This window comes from Antedon mediterranea, chromosome 2, assembly GCF_964355755.1.
Source record: "Antedon mediterranea chromosome 2, ecAntMedi1.1, whole genome shotgun sequence".
Lineage (NCBI taxonomy): Eukaryota > Metazoa > Echinodermata > Crinoidea > Comatulida > Antedonidae > Antedon > Antedon mediterranea.
The window spans coordinates 7,260,431-7,282,622 of record NC_092671.1 but is presented as its reverse complement, the minus strand read 5'-3'; the positions used below and the strand labels follow the sequence as shown (position 1 = coordinate 7,282,622).

General features: G+C 32.1%; 2 protein-coding genes across 5 annotated transcripts; both read right to left on the bottom strand.

Annotated features, from left to right (window-relative positions):
- Positions 1–1,884: 1,884 nt before the first annotated feature.
- LOC140040239 (ras-related protein Rab-8A-like) lies at positions 1,885–8,941 on the bottom strand. 4 transcript variants are annotated; one of them, XM_072086006.1, is made up of 11 exons: positions 8,756–8,941; positions 8,377–8,437; positions 8,165–8,228; positions 7,776–7,853; positions 7,567–7,659; positions 7,104–7,169; positions 6,757–6,807; positions 5,181–6,644; positions 4,909–4,972; positions 4,667–4,727; positions 4,370–4,387 (listed from the first exon to the last, which is right to left on the bottom strand). In XM_072086006.1, exons 1-8 carry the CDS (start codon positions 8,889–8,891, stop codon positions 6,582–6,584), a joined length of 612 nt encoding a protein of 203 aa, XP_071942107.1. In that variant the 5' UTR covers positions 8,892–8,941; the 3' UTR covers positions 4,370–4,387; positions 4,667–4,727; positions 4,909–4,972; positions 5,181–6,581. The 4 variants fall into 4 exon arrangements, with proteins under 4 accessions (XP_071942106.1, XP_071942107.1, XP_071942108.1 ...); XM_072086007.1 differs by lacking the exon at positions 8,165–8,228 and adding an exon at positions 8,057–8,120; XM_072086008.1 differs by having other exon boundaries at positions 8,173–8,228; positions 8,756–8,887.
- A 2,339-nt stretch (positions 8,942–11,280) lies between these two features.
- On the bottom strand, positions 11,281–20,838 carry LOC140040238 (ras-related protein Rab-8A-like). Its single transcript, XM_072086004.1, has 8 exons — positions 20,663–20,838; positions 18,453–18,513; positions 17,820–17,880; positions 17,303–17,380; positions 16,810–16,899; positions 16,069–16,134; positions 15,574–15,624; positions 11,281–14,646 (listed from the first exon to the last, which is right to left on the bottom strand). The coding sequence occupies exons 1-8, from the start codon at positions 20,784–20,786 to the stop codon at positions 14,563–14,565; spliced, it is 615 nt and encodes a 204-aa protein (XP_071942105.1). The 5' UTR covers positions 20,787–20,838; the 3' UTR covers positions 11,281–14,562.
- Between the last annotated feature and the right edge of the window lie 1,354 nt (positions 20,839–22,192).

Below are 22,192 nucleotides of genomic sequence, written 5' to 3'. Positions count from 1 at the left end.
TTAGAAACAAGTTTACGCCATTTTCATTTTCACTATTTATATTGTCAGTAATATTTTGTCACAAGTTACCGTATCATTATTTAGTAAAATCCTGTATGACATAAAAAACATATATGTTTGAGGTTACGTCACACTGTTCCCAGTAATTATCATAGTTTATTGACGTTATCGGTGAATGTATGTTATTTGAAGTGAGGTGTAATACTTACGCATAACATGTTCTGAAAGGAAAACATAACTGTACTATTACTGATAGGCCTGAATTTTGATAACAGAAAAATAATACACAATATTTTCCTTACAGGTTATTTTTTAAACGTACCGAAGTGACTTCCAGGATGATTTGCTGCTGAAGATTATTTGATTTTTCTCGGTACTGTATCTCCAGTATTATAAAATATATTTAGACAATAATATACAGTACTTCACTGTTATCATCAGACGGTATACTTACTATTATTTGACATTGTTTATGTAATCATAATTTATGCATCAATGGTTTCAATGCAAGAAAATAAAACTTTCAGTGTGTCAACAATGCAATGTATATATAATAAATTCAGATCAACTGGGTAGAGTGCTCGATATACACGAAGGTTACCTCAAAATACGCCAACTGATTTATTAATTCAATAATTAAATCATGATGAATTCTTACCTTGATACACTTCGAGGTTAGGTTCTAATAAGAAAAAAGAGCAGTTAATTAAAAACATATTTTTCTTCTCAATAGAAATATTCACAAAGAAGCTATAGTGCGAATTCAATTTATGGACGGTGCATTTTGTTTAGTCGAAATACTAAGTATCGGTTGGACCATAGAGATATTGTAGTGAACTATAAGATCTCTATGTTTAGCCCTATAGCGGTGGTTGTTGAATTCTAGAAAACTATGATGTACTGTATTTATTATAATACAAAACGAAGGTTCTACTGTAATTACCTGGTGTTATACAAGTGAAGCTACCGTCGTCGGATACGTCACAAATTTGGTCATCTCCACAACTATTACAGGGGTCTAAAATGATTAAACACCATTTAAAAATTTTTTAACGTATGGTGCATTGAAGCTAAACAAAGCACCCAAACGAAACATCTGAGTTTCGGAAAGGTATTGAAAAGACTATAGGATATAAATCTAATAGTAGGCTATTTGTACGGTATTGGGACTTTTAATTTTCGGTGTCAATCTACTTTGATATAGTACAGTACAATCTCTTTGGACAGTTATTATTTTTAAGTGTTCTAACCTTCCGACATTACGACTGCTGCTCCAAACAGGAAATATGCAAATGCAATGAAAAGTCGATTCATCTTGCAAATCTGTACTAAGAAATTAATTAACATTGATTCTTGAAGCAAAACCTATCCTGAAAACATTCCATTATCTATACCAAATATAATACAAAACTAATGTGTTCATGCAAAATAGCGCAGAAGTAGACCTATACTTGCCGTCACCATATTAAGGAGAATAATACGACTACAATCTTTATAAAATGGAAAATACGCTTAAAGTGACACTCTTCATTGATATAAAAAAACAAAGATACATACTGTAGGCCCTACCTGCTTTCAAAAGATGTATTTGATACTAATCGCTAGAATTGTTATACAAGTACCGCTGCAACTTTCACAATGTTTTTTGTTTCATAAAATGGAAATACATAATAATGAAACATATGTTTATGTTCAAAATAAATAAATATAAATAATATTTGACCCTGAATATTATATAAATAATACATAAAAAATGCACAAAAAAAATGTTTTGCTTTTTATGTCGTCAACGGGTGAAATGAATCACGTTCGTGTGTGAGGCTTTGTCAAAACATGACACAGAAGTTAATCTAGAATGTTATCAAAATAACAAATAAACTGTAGTTTCATTTATCGTTTAACACTAAAACAAGGCTAAATAAACAAAGTAAGAAATGTCTCTATTTCAAACATTCATTTAAACACTGTACTTTTTCGATCCGACCCGATACTTTGGTATAGACTGGATGGATGAAAACTTTACTTTGAGTTTGTGTATTATCAGGAATTCATATACTGTACTGTCGCCAGCACCTATTTTTCTGCCCCAGGATTTAAGTTGATTTTGTTTTATTATATATTTAGGCAAATTACCAAGGATAACCATAATATCATTCACTATCAAACAACACAAACATACACAAGATGCTCTACATAAACAAAGTCTTTGAGAGTGAAATTTGTCATTAGAATAAATCCTGACATATTAGAGGACTTGAACCCATTGGTAGCCAAGCATCATAACCACCAAGCATTCAGACTAACGTGCAAAACAACATATTAAACAAATAACTTAAACCCAGCTTGACAACTTTTCGTGAATATTTATTTTTTATTTAATGGTACGTTATTAATAGTGGGGCAGTTAGTAGTGGGCCTAGTATGACATTTTGACGGCTGAGACTGGCTGAGACTGGCGAAACATGCTATGAAACTGGATGATTCTGTAGTAGGCATGTATAACCTTTTGGGTGTAGTCATCAATAATCGATATAGATGTAAAAGATGAACCGCGACTGGAGATAAATGGCGCCGAATGTATAATTTAAAAGCAAAGAGATATTTAGTTTTAAAAAAGCAGTGAATTTATATATTATTCTAATGCATACTTAAATCAATCTGACATCATGGAAGATTATTTTATAGATCTGCAACGCACAAATCCATGAACCACTGATATGAAATCAAAGAACAAAACAGCCTGATTTTCTTGTTTTTTCTGTGCTCTTTTCTGGTGATGCCTCCTGCTGTAAATAAAAACGTCTAATTGAAAATCTTATTTTATTTTTATTTTATTCAATCAAAACCAACAGTGATAATTACCGCTACTAACAGGTTTGAAACATAAAACAATACAACATCAAATACAGTTAACAATAAAATACAAATATAAATATATATATAAATATTTAAAAACCCAAGATCATAAACAATTTCAATTTAGAATGTATATTAAAAAAACAGGTTTTTTTCTTAATATTATGACTTAATTAAATCTTATTTTGATTTGAAGATAATTTTTATTTGTAAAAATCCTTACCAATTCCATGCTCATTTTGGCAAATACATCTTCTGCAAGTGTGATAAATGCCTTAAAGAAAATAACAGAATATACAGTATTACTGTATAAAGAAAGAGACTATTCATTATTTTCTCTTAGATATCACTTTTATCTTGGCTTACCTTTTCTACATTAATAGCTTCCTTTGCACTTGTTTCCATGAACTTCATTCCATATTCTGCAGCCAACTGAAAATGAAGAAACAAATATTTTCAAAGGCTTTATGTGACAAAAAATGAGATGCAGCAATATAATATAATAGACACGGTGATGTCACAAATTACATTTTTTTTGTCACTATTTTGATAGTGTAGAAGGAGCTTTACAATTCATTTTTTTTAAAAATCATTACTCAACTGTATATTATTGTGATTATAAGATATTGATGTTTTTCTTTAAAAAAAGAAGTTAAATCCAAATCATTTTTTGTTATTCACTTTGATTAGACAGTGGTCCATAATCAAGGAACCAAACTAAGGACCATCATCATTGTATTTTTTGTATTCGAGTGGGACTTTTACCATTGAGTACAGTTTTTTCCGTTGAGTACAGTACTCAGAGAGTATTTTGAGCTTTGAGATTCTTCTTAACGAAAAAGCTTGCGTTGTCAACGTTTTCTATTCGAATGACGTTCTGTTGAGCACAAATTTACAATTCGAATATAAAAAGTATTCAACAAAAGTTTCCATTAGAATACGACAATTGTTTTTCTGAATGGTTTTAGTAAGTTATTAATTACTTGTTGCCCATCTTCTTCTGAAACTTGTTTATCTTCCTCATCACATTTGTTTCCTAAGAGCATTAACTCAACATCTTCTGATGCTTTCTACAAAATACAAATTAAAAAACGAATCGTAAGAAAATAGAGGTGACGTTGCAATCGAGAATCGAAAATGTAAAAAAAATAATTATCAAATGTTAGCTGTTTGCCGTCTAAAAGCGAAGAAGAACAATTGACACCTAATTAATTCCCTCACCTCAACCAGGACCTACATCGTTGGATACATTATATCTTTACAAATTAAAGTTTAAATATTACACGTTTACATCTACACACCTCTTTAACATTATCTAGCCATACTCGACTGTTTTCAAAAGATTTGATGTTGGTAATGTCATATACAACTATAATACCCTGAAAGAATAACAGTTTATAGTAAGAATTATTATGTCAACACGTAAATAATAATAAAGACAAACAATAAATTGATACTCTGTGAAATTACCTTTGATCCTCTGTAATATGACGGCATAAGACACATTATTCTTTCAGAACCAGGTATATCCCTAAATATAAACATAAGAACTTAATTTAGCATCTTCGGAGGTAACATTTTCTCCTTTAGTGTTGTGATCAAACGTTTTATTTCATTCTCATTTATACATATTGTAATAGTAACTTTTAAAACATTTTTGTTCACTTTTACAAAATCCCACTTAACAGGAAACCTGCAACTTACATGAGATAATAATATAAAAAAAATAGTAAAAATTTGTTGTAAAAAAACTACTTAAAATAAAATTGTTGCAAAATTACATTCTTACAATAAAACTTGACATACTTACCAAATTTGTAATTTAACTTTTTTTCCATCTATTTCAATTGTCCTAACCTTGAAATCAATTCCTAGAAAAACAATAATTTATTTAATTTAAATATATATATATTATTCATTTTTCGTGTGTATTTCATCTTTAAACAAGGTATGTATTTGTAATTACCATTTCCTCTTAAAATTACAATATATATTATTGTAAAAAAACACCTACACCTGTATAAGATTAAGAATCGTAATACTCGTACTTACTTTTATCATTAATTTGTAAATCGTTTCTTTAAACAAAAGACATCCTTTTCCTTCCAATTGTAAACTGGAATACCAGTACATTGTTTAGAACATATTTCAACATTTATAAAATAAACTATAAAATAACTCGATTAAGATTTGTCCTTGGTGGCGCGCCATGGATTTGAGTCAACCTAATTATATTACTGTACAGTATACGAAACGTGCATCGTCTGCCCAAGGAAGAGGATTCACTCAGCTAGGCCTAGCTACTTTAACCATGTTTTTCTTACCTATTGTGCATATAAACGACGGGTCGAAAGTATCATCTACAAATCTCAACAGTAATGAACTCTTCCCAACACGACTATCTCCTATTATAACGAACTTTAAAAGAAAATTGTACTTTTTGGTGGCCATTTGATACAGCGAGACAGAGAAACTAAAAACAATTACACACGCGAACAAAAAACATCTCATCGCCCATGCGCAAATAAAAGTCATCGATATTTTAGGAAATTATTACGGAAATATTGTTTTTATTTTTTTCTTCAAGAACGCAGTGATACTTCCCATTATGCAATTTTAAAACATTATCATCTTTCATAAATTATTGTAGGATCAGAATAAAAAATAGTAATAAAGTGTCGTGAATCATTTACTACATTTAAGGAAGACAATCCCTACAGTACAAAATGGAATAGTCCCAAGCGCAAAATTAAAAAAACAAAATGACAAACAAATCTAGATTTATGGGGCGACTTAAAACGTGATCATACTCTTGTATTTGTTCAACAATCTAGACGGACACTATGCGCACTATCTCCATTTTCTCATTATTTACATTATTATATACAAATAATTTATTTGGTATAGTTTCAATCAGGGAAGAATGAATTCACTCTTTCTTGGTGTTATTGGTAAAAGATAAATAGGTTTAAAATTATTCTTTTAATATTTACATTTATTTTTTCATAACATACTTGAATTTATTGTTCTTGATGATGCATATCTTTTCAGATTTTCAAATTCAAATAAAAATATCAGTAACAGAATTGTATTTTTTTCCCTGTACTAATTGGTTACCAATCTCAGAGCCATTTGTTCTTGGTTCGTATCCTTCTTCAGTCACAGTATTAAGACTCACCATTACTTAAGTAAGACTTGCAAAGCACCTTCAACTGGTTACAATATACTGTACCATACAAAGATTTTACCCTCTAAAAAACTACACTAATATTTATTTGTGCACAATATTGGCTATGTATTAAAAATAGATATTATATACTATAGTTTTACACACTGTATACTTTACAATATAAAATGTTACTATTAAATGAAAACAGATATTTTCTTAAAACAATATAAATTTACAAAGAAAGGACGAAAAAAAAAACTCCTGCTGTCAAAAACAAAATTAAGAGTTTAGGAAATCACACAATCCTGAATGGAATATACAGTAGAACATACAGTATATTAAGAGATCACCTCCAGAACTCAACAAATTATCACTTTAATAGGGGGTAGTGTAGGCAGTAGTGTGACAACATATACTAATGCTTGTTTGTTTCACAGGAATTGTCCCCCTAATACCCCATATCATGAATAGGGGTTAGCTGTAGTGTTAACAAATATTGCTCCTCATTGGTTTGACAAGAAAATGCTCCCTTCTGTTTAATATGTGATACTGATCTTCAAAGGACACAACAGCCTGATTTTCTTGATTTTTCTTTCTTTTTCTCCAATGGTTCTTCTGTCTACAATATAAGTAAAAATATCTATCAATTAAAACGAGTCATCATACAAAGGTTTGAATAATTATGATAATTGATATATTGTTTTACTTAATGAACTGTAAAGCAACTTTACCAATTCAATACTTTTCTTTGCTAGTACATCTTCTGTCAGTGTAAAAAAAGCCTTTTGAATAAACAAAAACAGAGATGATTATATAAAGAAACTGTTAATGTTTTCCTGGATTATAACATTATTTTATTATTATTGATACAGAACTAGGCTTATTTTCTGCTTTATGAGAACACAGACTTCCATCAACATAAAAATCATAAAAGTTTGTATAGAATTCCACATTCAAACTAAATAAAATGCAGACAAAAAATTGTTTTACTAAAATAATTCTAGATATGTTGCTCACAATGCTGTAAATGTTTTTAATGTAACATCATCATTCAACATTTATTGATATCAATCCTTACCATTTCTATATTGATAGCCTCTTTTGCACTTGTTTCCATGAATTTAATTCCATACTCTGTGGCCAACTGAAAAAGAAAATATAAACGTGTTACTGTATCATATTAAAAACTTCTTCTCATCATCACTTCAAAAGAAAGAGCTAGGAATATGAAATTTTAGAAAGGTTTTAGATTGTATATTGCAATGGCCTTTAAAACCACCGCCCAATCAAAAGCTCTGTCTACACTATAAAACTTTATGTAACAAAAAAATGTGATGTGCCCATATATGGACATGATGATGTAATATCACTACCATATTTGGGCACATCACACTTTTTTGTCAAACTAGTTTGATAGTGTAGACGGAGCTTTATAATTTAAGTGTTTTTGGGGGCTAGAATCATGACACGCTGTGCAAAACATTTATCTTGAATGCATAGTATATTTATTTGTTTACAACAGTTTTTAATACACAGCCTACCTGTTGTCCCTGTTCTTGGGAAACTTGTCTTTTTTCATCATCTTCATCACATTTAGATCCTAAAAGAATTATTTCCACATCTGGTGATGCTTTCTAAGTAAGTAAGCATAATATATCTTAATATTAGAACGTGTTCCACCCTAGTGGCATGTCAATATCATATCAACATTTTATTTAAATAAATTATAGTAATACCTAGATAAAATTACCTCTTTGATGTCATTCAGCCATACTTGACAGTTCTCAAAAGATTCTTTATTTGTGATATCATATACAACCATAATACCCTGAAATAATAGCATGTTTAGTGCAAAAACACTCCTATTACTAAATCGTAACCAGATAAAATTTTTTTCAAACATAAAACATACTACATTGAAAACTGAATTGAATTTATTATTAGGAGTTTGAGGAGCTAGCTGGTGATTATTTGCTCAAAACAGCTCAGTCACGAATATGGATATTTTAAAATAGCATTTTATTCAATTACCGTTGTTCCTCTGTAATGTGAGGGAAGAACATAAACTCTTCTTCTTTCTCCTGCAGGTGTATCCCTAAAATAAACAGAGCATTTAGCAAATAAATGAATTTAAATTACCCCTGTACCTCTGTAATAAACATTTGAAACACTCTTGCAGCGGGTTCCAGACATTCGTAAATCCCTAAAAAGCAGAAAAATTGAATCGATCTTGAATCCAAATTAGACTACAATTTTATTATGGGAGGAGGAAGACGTCTTTTGATAAAAAATAAACCCTTTTATATCAAATCACTGATTGTAGTCCCATACCAAAAAGCCTACTAACTTACCAAATTTGTAATTTGATTTTCTTTCCATCTAGTTCTATTGTCCTAAGCTTGAAATCAACTCCTGCATAAAGTAAAAATGTTAATGCGCAACGTTATTTAACACTAACACAGAACAGTAAGTATTAATTATTATGTGGGGTGTTGAGAGGCCTCATGCTAGTAGTATAGTCATATTTGAAAGTTTGAGGTTCCTTCTGGTCTTCTCAACCTGGCCCTACACCTCTAAACGAGAGGATAGGCCCACTCTATCCAGAGTAGACTTCTGTGGAAAAGGGTGGTGGGTGTGTTTTCTTCATTTATTAGGCCTAAACTACTTTTTAAACCTAGTTCTAGGCCTAAAACTAGCTAGGCCCTACTAGAGGCTAGTCTACTCTCTTACCTATAGTAGCTGGAAACGTATCAAAAGTATCATCTGTAAACCTCATTACTATTGAAGTCTTCCCAACACCATAGTCTCCAATAACCACACATTTAAAAAGAAAATCATAAGATTTTGGGACGGGATTCTTGGCCATTTTAATGTTTGTGGAAAGAAACTAAACGCCACACACACCATGTGCTGTTGTTATTGTTGGCTTTTTAATGCACATGCGCAGATAAAGTCATGACTATTTTTAGGTGATGATCCGGTTCTAGGACACCTACCCCCTAGACAGTTACCCCCCGGATGTTTACCACCCGGACAACTACCCCCTTAGGACAACTACCCCCCGGACAACTACCCCCCGGACAACTACCCCCTTAGGACAACTACCCCCTTAGGATAACAACCCCCCGGACAACTACCCCCCGGACAACCACCCCCTTAGGACAACTACCCCCTTAGGATAACTACCCCCCGGGTAACTACCCCCCGGTCAACTACCCCCCCGGTCAACTACCCCCCCCCCCCATCCAAAAGTAGACAAATATATAGGACCGGTTTCTGTAAAAATGAAATCATCTGTTTTTAACGGGTGTTTCGAAACTAGAGACCCGAGACCAGAGACCTGAAACGAGACCCAATACGAAAAGGGAGACCTATTGGGTCTCCCTTTTCGTATATTAGGGTCTCCCTTTTCGTATAGTGTGGTCTCTCTTTTCGTATAGTGGGGTCTCCCTTTTCTTATAGTGGGTCTCCCTTTTCTTATAGTGGGTCTCCCTTTTCGTATATTTGGGTCTCCCATTTTGTATATTTGGGTCTCCCTTTTCGTATATTTAGGTCTCCCTTTTCGTATATTAGGGTCTCCCTTTTCGTATAGTGGGGTCTCCCTTTTCGTATAGTGGGGTCTCCCTTTTCGTACGTGGGTCTCCCTTTTCGTATATTTAGGTCTCCCTTTTCGTATTGGGTCTCGGGTCTCTGGTCTCTGGTCTCGGGTCTCTAGTTTCGAAACACCCGTTTTTAACCGATTATTCTGTTTAACAGCACGCTAGACCCTAGATGTGCTAGATTTAAAGTACCGTATTTATTGAAAAAACGGCCTGGGCTGTTTATTGTTTAGGTGGTTTTTAGGTGGACATTTATTGGAAGAAAGTTGTTTATTCAATGGGAGAATCTAATGGAAATAGACGCCGATTATTTCATATGATGTTTCATGGGAGTGACATGGTCACCGTTTATTTGAGGGGAATTTATTTAAAGATCGACGTTTATTCGGTGAGTGAAAATTGAGGTCAAATATCAAAAGTGATATTATTCTTCAAGTGTACAAAAATACATATATGACAAATTTGAGACAAAAATTAATTCTTTTAAGACCAGTGGTTATCGAAGCATTGTCCTGACGCAAAAATTATTATTATTATTATTAGCGAACCCAGTATTTACAGTAAATACAGGGAGTACTATAATACGTTCGACTATCCTATGATCATGTGTGACAATCTTCAGTTTATACCAGGCTATATTTATGTTCAATCTTTTACTTTTGTTTACAATAATGAATAGTAATTCGTCAAAGTAACGAATTAAAATATAGTTATTAATTCCTATTATACACTGTTGCAGAGTCAGGTTGTTGAATGGTCTGGGTGGTTAGGGTGTTCTAAAGGGATAGTTTTCTGGGTGGTAATTGTCCGGGGGGTAATTGTCCGGGTGGTAATTGTCCGGGGGGTAATTGTTCCTAGGGGGTAATTGTCCGGGGGGTAGTTGTCCAGGGGGTAGTTGTCCTAAGGGGGTTGTTGTCCTAAGGGGGTAGTTGTCCGGGGGGTATTTGTCCGGGGGGTAGTTGTCCTAAAGGGGTAGTTGTCCTAAGGGGGTAGTGGTCCAGGTGGTGGTTGTCCGGGGGGTAGTTGTCCGGGGGGTAAATGTCCAGGGGGTGAATATCCGGATACGGATGATCCCGCCGAGAAAGAATGCGAGTCATGTCTACGCAGTATTTATTAATTATATGCATAACCACACAACCAATCAAATTACTTAATATTTTTTTATTTTGATCACCATTGTAGAAATATTTATTTTATGAGCAAGAGCTTATAACCATAATTACAACATAATTACAAATATACAAATGAATGAAATTCACTAGGTTACATTAGAATAAAATAAAAATTCATGGATACTTTATACTGTACACTATTTATACAGGTAATTGAAAAACTCGTCTTAATATTAGGTTACTTATGAAAACCAGGCAGTGGACTGGTGGCAGTTTTCCGTCCTTAAACTCCGATTATGAAACCAATTTCCCCTTACCACATCTGTAAGTCACCCTCAATTTTTAAATAAATCCACAGTTGAATTTGAGCCACACGTCCACCATCAAGATTTTTTAATTTGTTTCTTTTTCTCTCCAGTCTCCATTATCCATTTAGCGAAATTATTTACCTGGGCATTCCACTGAACTACTATAGATATTCATAATATTGATAATCGCAGAATACATAAAATGTACTATAAAAACAAATGAGACACATTGGCAGTATTTTATACTTGGTTACTCTAAATTTTATTGGTGTAGTCAGAAAGGCAGAGGTGAACCTATTATAGACTCTCACTTATACATAATAAATTGAATAAAATTAATCGCACTTACAACTAGAGCATCAGTGACATTATGAGATGAAAAGTGGACGAATTATTAATCGCATTTAAACGCGCACATACAAACGCCGTAACAATTATCATCAGCTTTTGAACGTGCGTGTTAAAATGCGTCTCTCCAAAGAGTAAACTAATATGAGGGAATATGCGATGGACTGATTTCCCAAGAATTCAATCTGTAATGTCTTTCTTTCCTCATGGTTTTAAAAAGTCACACTCAATCATGTACAGTACATGCTATACAAGCCCTTTTAGTATAAACATTACAAACTACCGTATATCCTATGGTATAATCCCACCCCCCCTAGAACACGAAATTGGGCCGGCCGACCGACTAGAGGATGGGACTATACCCGGGGAAACCCAAAAAAATGTATGCATATCTTGTAAAAACTGGCTGAACTGAACTGAACTGGCTAAGAGCTACATCCAGACCAAAAGTCAATACTGAGACTATACCCGGGGACATGGAGGTATCTGTTTTTATACCTCCATGCCCGGGGATATGCCTGTTTGAGAAATCATACATAAAGTAGGGGGTGGGATTAGACCAAAGGTGTGATTATACCATAGGATGTACGGTATTCACAATTTCTTTATCACCAGGCAATCAGTCACCCAACCACATTGGTTGTCATAGCAACCAAAGAATGTAGGCAATTTCCTATCACCTTGTATGACTAAGAACATGAAATACACATTTTGAAAAAACAATATTTAGATTAGATGCATCAATTTGAATACATAATTAGCATCATCACAGAATATTTGTTAGCTAGGTTGATAGAACAATTATATATATATTTTGTATAGGCCTAAAATGCAACATTTGTTTGCCATCAATTTAGCAGAAAAGGTTTTAACAAAATAAAATATGGTTTTGAATGCGGCACATGGGAAAAACGCTCAATAAAAGCTAATGTAGTCATTTCCTTTAGTAGGAACTATTACAATTTTTTTTAGGTGAAAAAATTATTTTTGATGGCAAACAAACAAATATGTTTAAGCCGGATGTACAAGACAATTTGAGTTCATAGTTTATATGCATAGAATCTTAAAACATGTACTGCACATTTTGGCATGATTTTGTGCAAAAGGATCCAACCATTTTAGTCCAAACAAACAATCTTAGTACACCAACTTTAATTTATTCAAATTTATGTTTATAATACATAAATAATATAGTATTTTGTTTGATAACAATTAAAAATATTTTGCACCTTTTTTTTCTTGCAGATAGACAATATTAGATACAATACTAATATTTATTTATGATTTGAAAATAAAGATGGTATCGTAATTACGCAGTATGACATAAAATGTAATTTTTATACTAAAAAAATATTTTGTGGTTGGTGGTACGGTAAGTTTGCACGATTCAAAACTTTTAATGGGGGAAATAAAATAAATATTTTACATAAAAAAATGTTCATTTCATCATTTAAACCCCAAATATATCACATTGTCGGTTGATAATTTTATCATATGCTAATAACTATAAAGTCTGCACAAAAATTATACACCATTTAAAAAAATTAATTCGTTACAATAATGTAATTATTCTGTAAACATGCAAATCTTTTAAATTATCTCTAATAGCATTCACAACAGTGGAGTAACGCACAGGGCAAAGGTCCTGGTTTAGCACTTCTAAGGGGTCCTCCTAAGCTGGGTAGTTGCATTGGACTCGTCATGCTCTGGGGCCCCTTGAGCTCTGGGGTCCATGGCTTTAGCCAGTGAGCGCTCATAGCCGTTATGCCACTGATTCACAACCCAGCTCAAATCTGAATATACAAAGTTTCTTTCTAAATAATCTATATAATAAACTTATTTTATCAAATGGAAATGATTTGGTAAGAAAGTTTGGTTACTGTATATTGATAAAACCAACATGAAGGATTGTATGGTCAAAAGATGCAATATCATACATTAAAATGTGACGTACCTGAAACAGTTAGTAGGAAAAACCAAAATACATCAACCAAAACTGAAGTTTCCATTCTGTTGTTCATTAATAACATTGATAAATTATGCTTATTCTTTGAAATGAGTCATCCAAGTATATTGTTTCAGATTTTTGAGAAATATGTAGTGATAAAATAAAATTAAATGGAGGGAATAAATGTCATGAGGTTGTAGGGATAATTATAACAACTGAACATCTTTTTTGTTGTACAATACTTTGTATTTGTATTTGTATTATCCATGATTTGATTTTACATTTACAATTGGAAGAACATCAAAATTAAACCAACATGATTAAATATAACTGATATGAATACCTACCAAATATATTCAATTTGTAAACATATTTTGGCAATTAAAGAAATTGGTTCTCCTCATTGACAGTTACTGATGTTATTCTAACATACTAAAGTACATATAGTACACAAACAATAATTGCATTGAAATTATTTTTACCTATCATTTTAAATATCTGGTTAAGTTGTTGATATGGTACCATAGTAACCAACCCGGTTTGACCCGACCCCTTCCCTAATTCTTGTGAAAAAATTATAACTGATTTTTGAATTATATAAAATAATTTTATATCTTATATTATCTTTGAACAATAATTGCATTGAACTTATTTTTACCCATCATTTCAAATATCTGGCTAATTTGTTGATATTGTACCATAGTAGCCAACCCGATTTGACCCGATCCCTTCCATAATTCTGGTGACATAATTATAACTGTGATTTTGGAACAAAATAGTGTCCTTAAAATACTTTGAATTACATAAAATAATTTGATATCTTATTATCTTTGAACTATACTCATTTCAGACACTATTTTTCTCCAAAGCACTTGGGTCATACATTTATGTGTAACTAATGATTGTGGAACATGGAGGTATACTTCTATGGTTAGAGCTTGTGTGATTAACTCTTGTTAAAATAATAATTCAAAATACAATATATATAATAGTTATATAACCAACCAATAAAATGTATGAACATTCAGTTATACATGTTTTGTACGCATCAAGATAATAGTATCTCAAGCCACAAAGCACAAAATAATACTGCTGAACATACTCCTAGGCTGAAGCCCTCGGACACCTTGCCGTGAATACTATTGGCCGCATGGATGATAGAAGACAGAGGATTCTTTGCAAGCTGAGTTGGGCGGAAAGGCGTGTCTGTGGCTGTAGGTGATCACAGAATACTACACCTCCAACCAGTTTTGTGTCCTGATTCGCTAGGTCGATCGGGAAAGCTCTTTTGTGGCTGTGTTGCATCCTATAACAAATTAAAAATAATAACATTTATTTCCACATTACGTGTACAGCCCCATTAGAGAATGTGTTCATTTTTACCCGAAGTTTTGAAAAACTTCAGGTAAATGTCACTTAACCTCCTACTGTGACATGTGTTTATTTAAGTCCAACTTTGATAGGCAGGTCGTTAAACTATTTGATCATTGCCGACTTCTGCTAGTTTTTGCCTGACCATTGTCCTTGCATACTGAAGAATGTACCTTTTCCTAATCAATCAATTACACGAGAGCTAATAAAATCACAGGGGTATAATAGGATTCAGGTAATTAATCACCTGCTTAGTTGATTTATCTGATAAGGATTTTGACCAAAAAGTTCTAATGGGGATGTACACCTAATGCACAAATAATATAGCAAAATACAGAGTAACATAATAAATATACAACCGATAATGAACATAATTAATATAATGCAAGAAAATATATAATAAGTGGAAAAGGGACGCCACATCAAGAAAGCTTACAATCTTTAAAGACATACTGTTCCAGGAAACATGAAAAACTTGAATCAAATCAAACTTTTAATGGACCATTTTGTAGTTTCAATAAAATTATTCACTTCCACAGAAAAAAAAAATAAAAACCAATAAAATATTAATAATATTTCACTTATAAAAAGACAAAAACAGTTCAATTTAAAACCCTGATTTGTCAGAGAGACAATGGGCTTCTGTTTGACTTTATTTTTTTTTCTGGTGAATAAATAGAGCAGTCAATCTATCAACAACATACTCTCACCATTCAACTTATAATCATTCATTATTCTTATAATATTTTATTTCAATCTAGTAATCCAACACAAGAAATAAGTATGTTCTTCGAAAACAGAAACTGAAACAAGTGTAAATATGACACCGTGTGTTAAGAGAGGATGTAAGGTGGCAACTTACCAACTTCCTGTCCATCTTAGCCTTAATATCCCTTGCTAGTGTGAAGAAAGCCTGTTAAGAAAATAAACTAAATTCATTATTTTGTCTAAAAATGAATTGACACACGAAGGACGACGATTTACACAGAAGAGCGGTAACGGTAATAAAAATATGAAATCTATGTTAGTCCTTATGACCGTTAGTCACGAAGTGCGGGGCGGTCGGGCGGATAGATACAGATTCTACATGGGACAAGCTATGCAGTTTTTCGTTACCGTTACCGCCTGTCAGTTTGTTTTTATTGATTTTCCACACAAAATGAATATGATAATTAAGTAACAATAAATATCGGCCTTAATCCAAAAGACAGTATGGAGCTCCAAACAAGAGACTAAATGGGAGGCATCTGATTGGATTTTGCTACCAACTTTGTTATAATAATACAATATGATCTTGAAATCTACACCAATCATGCTTTTCATGGCTAATGTAGTGTGTGAATCTTTCAGTACTTACATCTTCTACATTGATACTGGCTTTTGCACTTGTTTCCATGAATTTAATTCCATACTCTATGGCCAACTGAAATAAAAGAGTAACACATTCTTATCTACAATAAACTAGAGTCTCCAAAAGTAAAAAAAAAAATATGCTAAAGCCTCCTTATATTACTATCACTAAGGTAAGAGAGTTCACTAAAAGGTTTGATATAACTATGATAGTATAAAACAAACTCCGGAAAAAAATTGAGGGAAGCAATTGTGATTCAATATTTTCAAACTTTATTTGTCTATATTCAAGAAATCTTTAATCAAAAATGTGGAATCACAAATAGCCTTCTTCACCTTTTGTTCGGAGATTGTTTTATATCATCATTATCTACAATAATAAATCAAACCGAACGAAATGAATTTACTTTTGAAAAACAAATTGTATTAATTGTTACATATATGATGTGGCTAGCAATACGAATATCATTTGGGGTGGGTGGGAAATGCTGAACTTAATGTCCTATCTTTTTCATCAACATTTAGCTGGAATCCACCTTTTCTCAAAGGAGAGCTTTTACTAAAGCTGTCTACACTATCAAACTAGTTTGACAAAAAAAGTGTGATGTGCCCAAATATGGTAGTGATATGACATCATTATGTCCATAAATGGGCACATCACATTTTTTTGTCTCATAAAGTTTGATAGTGTAGACAGAGCTTTATTGGGAATTTGTCTGTAAATGATTCCTATAGAAAAGCCATTTACCTGTTCGCCTCTATCTTTTGATACTTGTCTCCTATCATCCATGTCACATTTGTTACCTAAGATCATCTTTTCCACATCTGCTGATGCATGCTGTAAGAAACAACAAAATACAATTGAGTTATCATTCACTGCATCTACTGTGTGTATAATTAATAAAATGCACTCTATTTACTTTTCCACAACCCACTGGTTAAAATAAAATTGGTGTATGAAATACTACATAATTAAAATATCTGCCGACAAAGAAAGAAATTCTCAATCCGTAGACAAACACGAAATTTTCAATACAATGACTGCTAACATTTAAGCTGGACTTTACACCTCCAAATATTAATGATGAATTAAAGATGATGTAGCACGGTATACACATTTTTAACAATTAATATAAATAACAATCATATTATAATTTATTATTTTTGGAAGTGATCTCACTTCAACAGAGCTCATAACAATGTTCAGGTCTATGTTGTAATAAAAAAAAAACTGATCTTACATCCTCAATGTTCCTAATCCAATTTCTGATGTTGTCAAAGGATTTGATGTTTGTGATGTCGTAAACAAGCATGATACCCTGTGAAACAAAAGAAATTTAATCATTCTTGGTTTGTGGTGTGAAAATCTCTATTGCAGCTCAAAGAAAGTTATATGGGGATTGGGTGAAGGTGAACCTAAATTAGCAGCTGAATAAACAACTGCTGTAACATCAACAGGGGCTTAATTTTGAACCAAAAGGGGTAATCCATCACATACAAGACATATGTGTAACCAGGACCACCATTTTGAGTTGTTATCCGAGAAGAATTCTTCTACCACCAGAATTATGGTCGAGAAGGGCCTTAGCCTGTGCCAATATTATGACTTTGGTTTGCGGCACCCCTGTCCTATATTTATCTAGTTTATGGTTTTCGTAAAAGTGGTTTATTTTGTCATGGATAAGTTATGGCAATGCTTTCTATTTCTCCTGGAATCTGCCTCTGTCAATCATAAGTTAGTATGCAATTATTACGTACCATTGCACCTCTGTAGTAAGCTGTGGTGATAGTCCTGAATCGTTCCTGGCCTGCTGTATCCCTAATAAACAACAACATACAGTGTAATTCATACAGGTACAGTTCAATAACAATATTATTAATTCTCTAAAATATAGTGTAATGCATGCAGTTTAATAACCACATTTATATTAATCTACTAACATGTACAATATTATTTATGATTTCTGAATTTTATAATTGAATTAAAAAATATTATCGATATAGTAGCTTCCAGTTACAAGCATGGAGGAAAAACAATTCAAAACATTTATTTTTTCCTCTATGTTTTAAGGAATTCAAGGATAGCTCTATATATTAATTTAAATAAATTAAATTAATCTTAAACTCTGTCCACACTATCAAACTAGTGCCCAAATATGATAAGAGATATGCCCAAATATGGTAGTGATCTGACATCATGTCCATATCACATTTTTTTGGTCACATAAAGGTTGATAGTGTAGAAAGAACTTTATACAGTACTTTAAAATTTCATCTTGCTCACATATTTACTGTATCAAACTAATATTTTTACCAGGGTCATATCGTCAAGATAAAATACGGCATTGTTTTTCATAAAAAAACATTTTTGGTTTAAAAAAAATAACCTACCATATTTGTAATTTGATTTTCTTTCCATCTAATTCTATTGTTCTAATCTTGAAATCAATTCCTGCAAATAAACATACAAATCAGATAAGAATATTACATTTATAAAGTTTTGTTTAAACTTCTGAATATGATTGTGAATTGTACTAATTTGAGTGGGAAGTACTTCAACTGACTCACTGCAATAGCAACTATATAGTTTACCTACCCACACAACTAGTGTCTGTAGTTACAAAGAGCCAACAAAAATTGGATAATAAAGTTATTTATTCTATCAGGTGACCTTGATAATATCAGTAAGTGTAGGTTATATACACCAAACTGTATAAATATTGAATACTACAGATTATTACTGTAAAAGAGAATCAGCATATTAAGTTAAATTGCCATTGTCACTACAATTGTTTAAATAATATATTATTTATTTACATATTTAAGTTAAAAATAATTGTTGTACAATATAATATATTATTATATCTTACAATCATTAAATACATAATACTGTAGTAAATTGTAATTCCATCACTCAAACACTTTCTTTACGACAAAACGGACAATAAAACATATTTTAAATACAGGTTCATTTATTTTATACAAAGTCTCAGTATTTTTTTATTTTATTATAAGTGTCAAGGCTGCCTGTAATTTTGTCCAGCTAGTCATTGCTAATTCATTTGTTGGTTTGTAGGCTGGTACACTCAAGGTTTGTACAAGAATTACTAACATTTAAAATGTAATTCAAATTTCCACTATATTACAGATATAGTACAGAATTAGGTCTAAAGTTACTGTAATTTTAAATGCTCATGGGAACGTATTAATGCCCAAAGGCAATCCCACTGGAGATTCAAATTAACTAATATGTTATCATAATGAATAATAATAAAGTGAAACACAGACAAAGTGTATAGGAGTACAGTACATCATATTATTATCACAAAAACGATTGATGTTAAAAGAGAAACAGGGCAGGCCAGCAAGTGTCATTTCAATCTACTAATTGCTATACAAACTAATGGAAACTAAATTACTGAATAAATTATGAGAAAATTTTGGTTTTATTATACAGATTTACCTTAAGTTGAGTAAGGTTTTGCAACTTAAGATTTATATGGTGGATGGTGGGTAAATCTTGGAGGCAATATTCAAAAGGGTTATATTAGTAGTGGGTGGTATTATTTTTCAGCAGTAGGAGTTGGGGGGGGGGGGGGATGGGGGTGTTATAAAACAGGTACTGTTTTGTTTTGTACTAGTTGATAAAAAGTCGCACAAGAATATCAACTACTCAACTTACCTGAGCTATTAATAGGCAGCTGAAATTAAACTGTTGCTATGTGTAAGTCATTTCACAGAATATAAAGTGACAATTAATATTCTTAATGGGCTTTTAAAGTTTGTGTATTATTGCTGATTGAAATTCATGAATTTTGTCTTTCCTAAATTCCGACAGCAGCAAGTACTGTACAAATAGTATTTTATGTGTGCAGCTTTGTTATGTTAGTACAGTACTGTAGTTCAGACTAGACAAAATGACATGAGTTTTAATTACTGTAGTACTGTCAACAAATGTTCAATTTTTCATCTCTGTATTACTATTATTATATAATTCTCTTACAGCGTACATATCATTTTAGTAAAATTAAAAACCAACGAATAATTCCATCCATGGCATGGATAGATGCTTCAACAGAAAGATTGTACTACTAAATCAGACTGTATTACCTGTTAGGCACTCTCACCCCCCCCCCCACCCCCACTTAACTAAGCTTATTCTAGTCAATCAAAAAGTTCATAATAATTATTACCAAGCCCAGCTAGTATTAGTAGGTCTACCTAGCTGCTGCAGCATAGGCCTACTTAATTTTTCTTGATGTTTATAATTTATTAATAATATTATTAATATTATTATTTATCTATCTGTTTTGTATGCCGTGTGTGTAGTTTTTACATGATAAGAATAGAGAGCCAAATAACAATGAATCGGCAATATATCATTATTATATTCATTATTCAATTATCTTTCTAGCGCCCATTTAAAATTAAGTACATGTAATTGTAAGCAAGGTATACCACCAGTTCAAAGGGAATGTTCGAAGTCAGTCGCAAAAAGGGCGGAAGTAGTGGATAACACATTGGAACAGAGCCTCCAAGCGAGGCCTAGAAATAACCATTAATGAACAGTAATTTGCAAGTTATTGGGGTCGATTTCTCACCTATTGTTGATATAAAAGTTGAATTAAATGCATCTTCTGAAAATCTGAATAATACACAAGTCTTCCCGACACCAGAATCACCTATAAGTAGCAATTTAAACAGAAAATCGTAGGTTTTGGCCATGACGATTCCACTGCAACCATTGTCGGCCACGAACTCATTTGCATAGTGTTAGTTGGCTATGACGTATACTCTGAGCATGTGTGTGAGGTCTGATGCATTTCCGCATTGATTTTGGGAATTCGATAAAAAAAAAACTTTTCAAATTCAATATAATAAAATAATTCAATTTTTCACAACAGCAGTGATAATATTTGTATGGCTAAAATTAGGATTGTTTCCGAAGTTTCAGTGAGTAGCCAGCCACTCAAAAGAAAGGTAATCAAAATCAGGAACCGAATATAAAAATTCAAATTTCTATCGTACTGTCACTGATTAAGGCCTGTACATATTAATTATAATTTCTCCTCTTTTTCATTTCGATTTGTTCTCACGCTCGCTTAAAAGTGTCAGGGATAGTTCATTTTCAATGTTTTTAAAAACTACGTTTTGTGTATATCACAAAATTATCGACCAACCGACCGTTTAAAAAAATCAGATATAAAGACCACTTATCAACTTGAAAAATGTCCGGCGCATAACAGAATGTTGACAAATTCTATATTTTTTTTAAGGATAACAAAAAACAATTTCATAAAGGGAAAAAAATTAATTATTTACCTATAACTAATTTACTTGTTCCAACCAGGACTGAAGTAATTTTAGTTTAGGCCTATAAAAGTTCGCACAATTGTGACGGGATAGTATAACTGTATTTTTTTCGTTATTTTAAACGAAATAAAGTTCAGGTTATCTTTATTTATTTTTATTGGGTCAATATCTACTTTGCTGGTTTCACAATATATGTTGGCTTATTCTTCCTACGCATTATTTCATTATCGGTGAATGAAGTTTGAGAGGGAAAGTTCCCGGGAAAGTCCTCTTCTGCGAAACTTCTCTGTCTGTTTTCAGCCTTTATTTCTTCTAAACCGTCAACATGACTGACCCTTTCTTTTTCTTTTCTGATCTCAATTTTGCGTTTACAAGTTATATTATTCTTAAATAGGCTTATTTTCCCCTGGAAATAATTTCTTGTTGCATAAGCCATTTTAATGTCATATAGGCCTAATGTTCACTTTGCAAGTTAGGGGAAGAATGGCGAAAGGTTTCCTACTTTTAAGTTAGGAGTCGAGTCTATATTGTTTAGACAATTACTTTGTAACATGATCACAGTGTTGATTTTGCCATTTTCCGACCATAACTGTTTGACAAAACCATTATTTTGATTTGATTTATTCAATATCGGCTCATAGAATACATACAAATACATTCCCCAGGATTGTCAAAAGCGAAACCAAACACTGTTTAAAGACTTTCCTTTAACAGAAATTAAATATAATATAAATATAATATAATTAATGACAAAAAAAATAAATTAAATTAATATCTAAGACGTTATGTAAAAAAAAAAACAACATGGACCAGGGAAA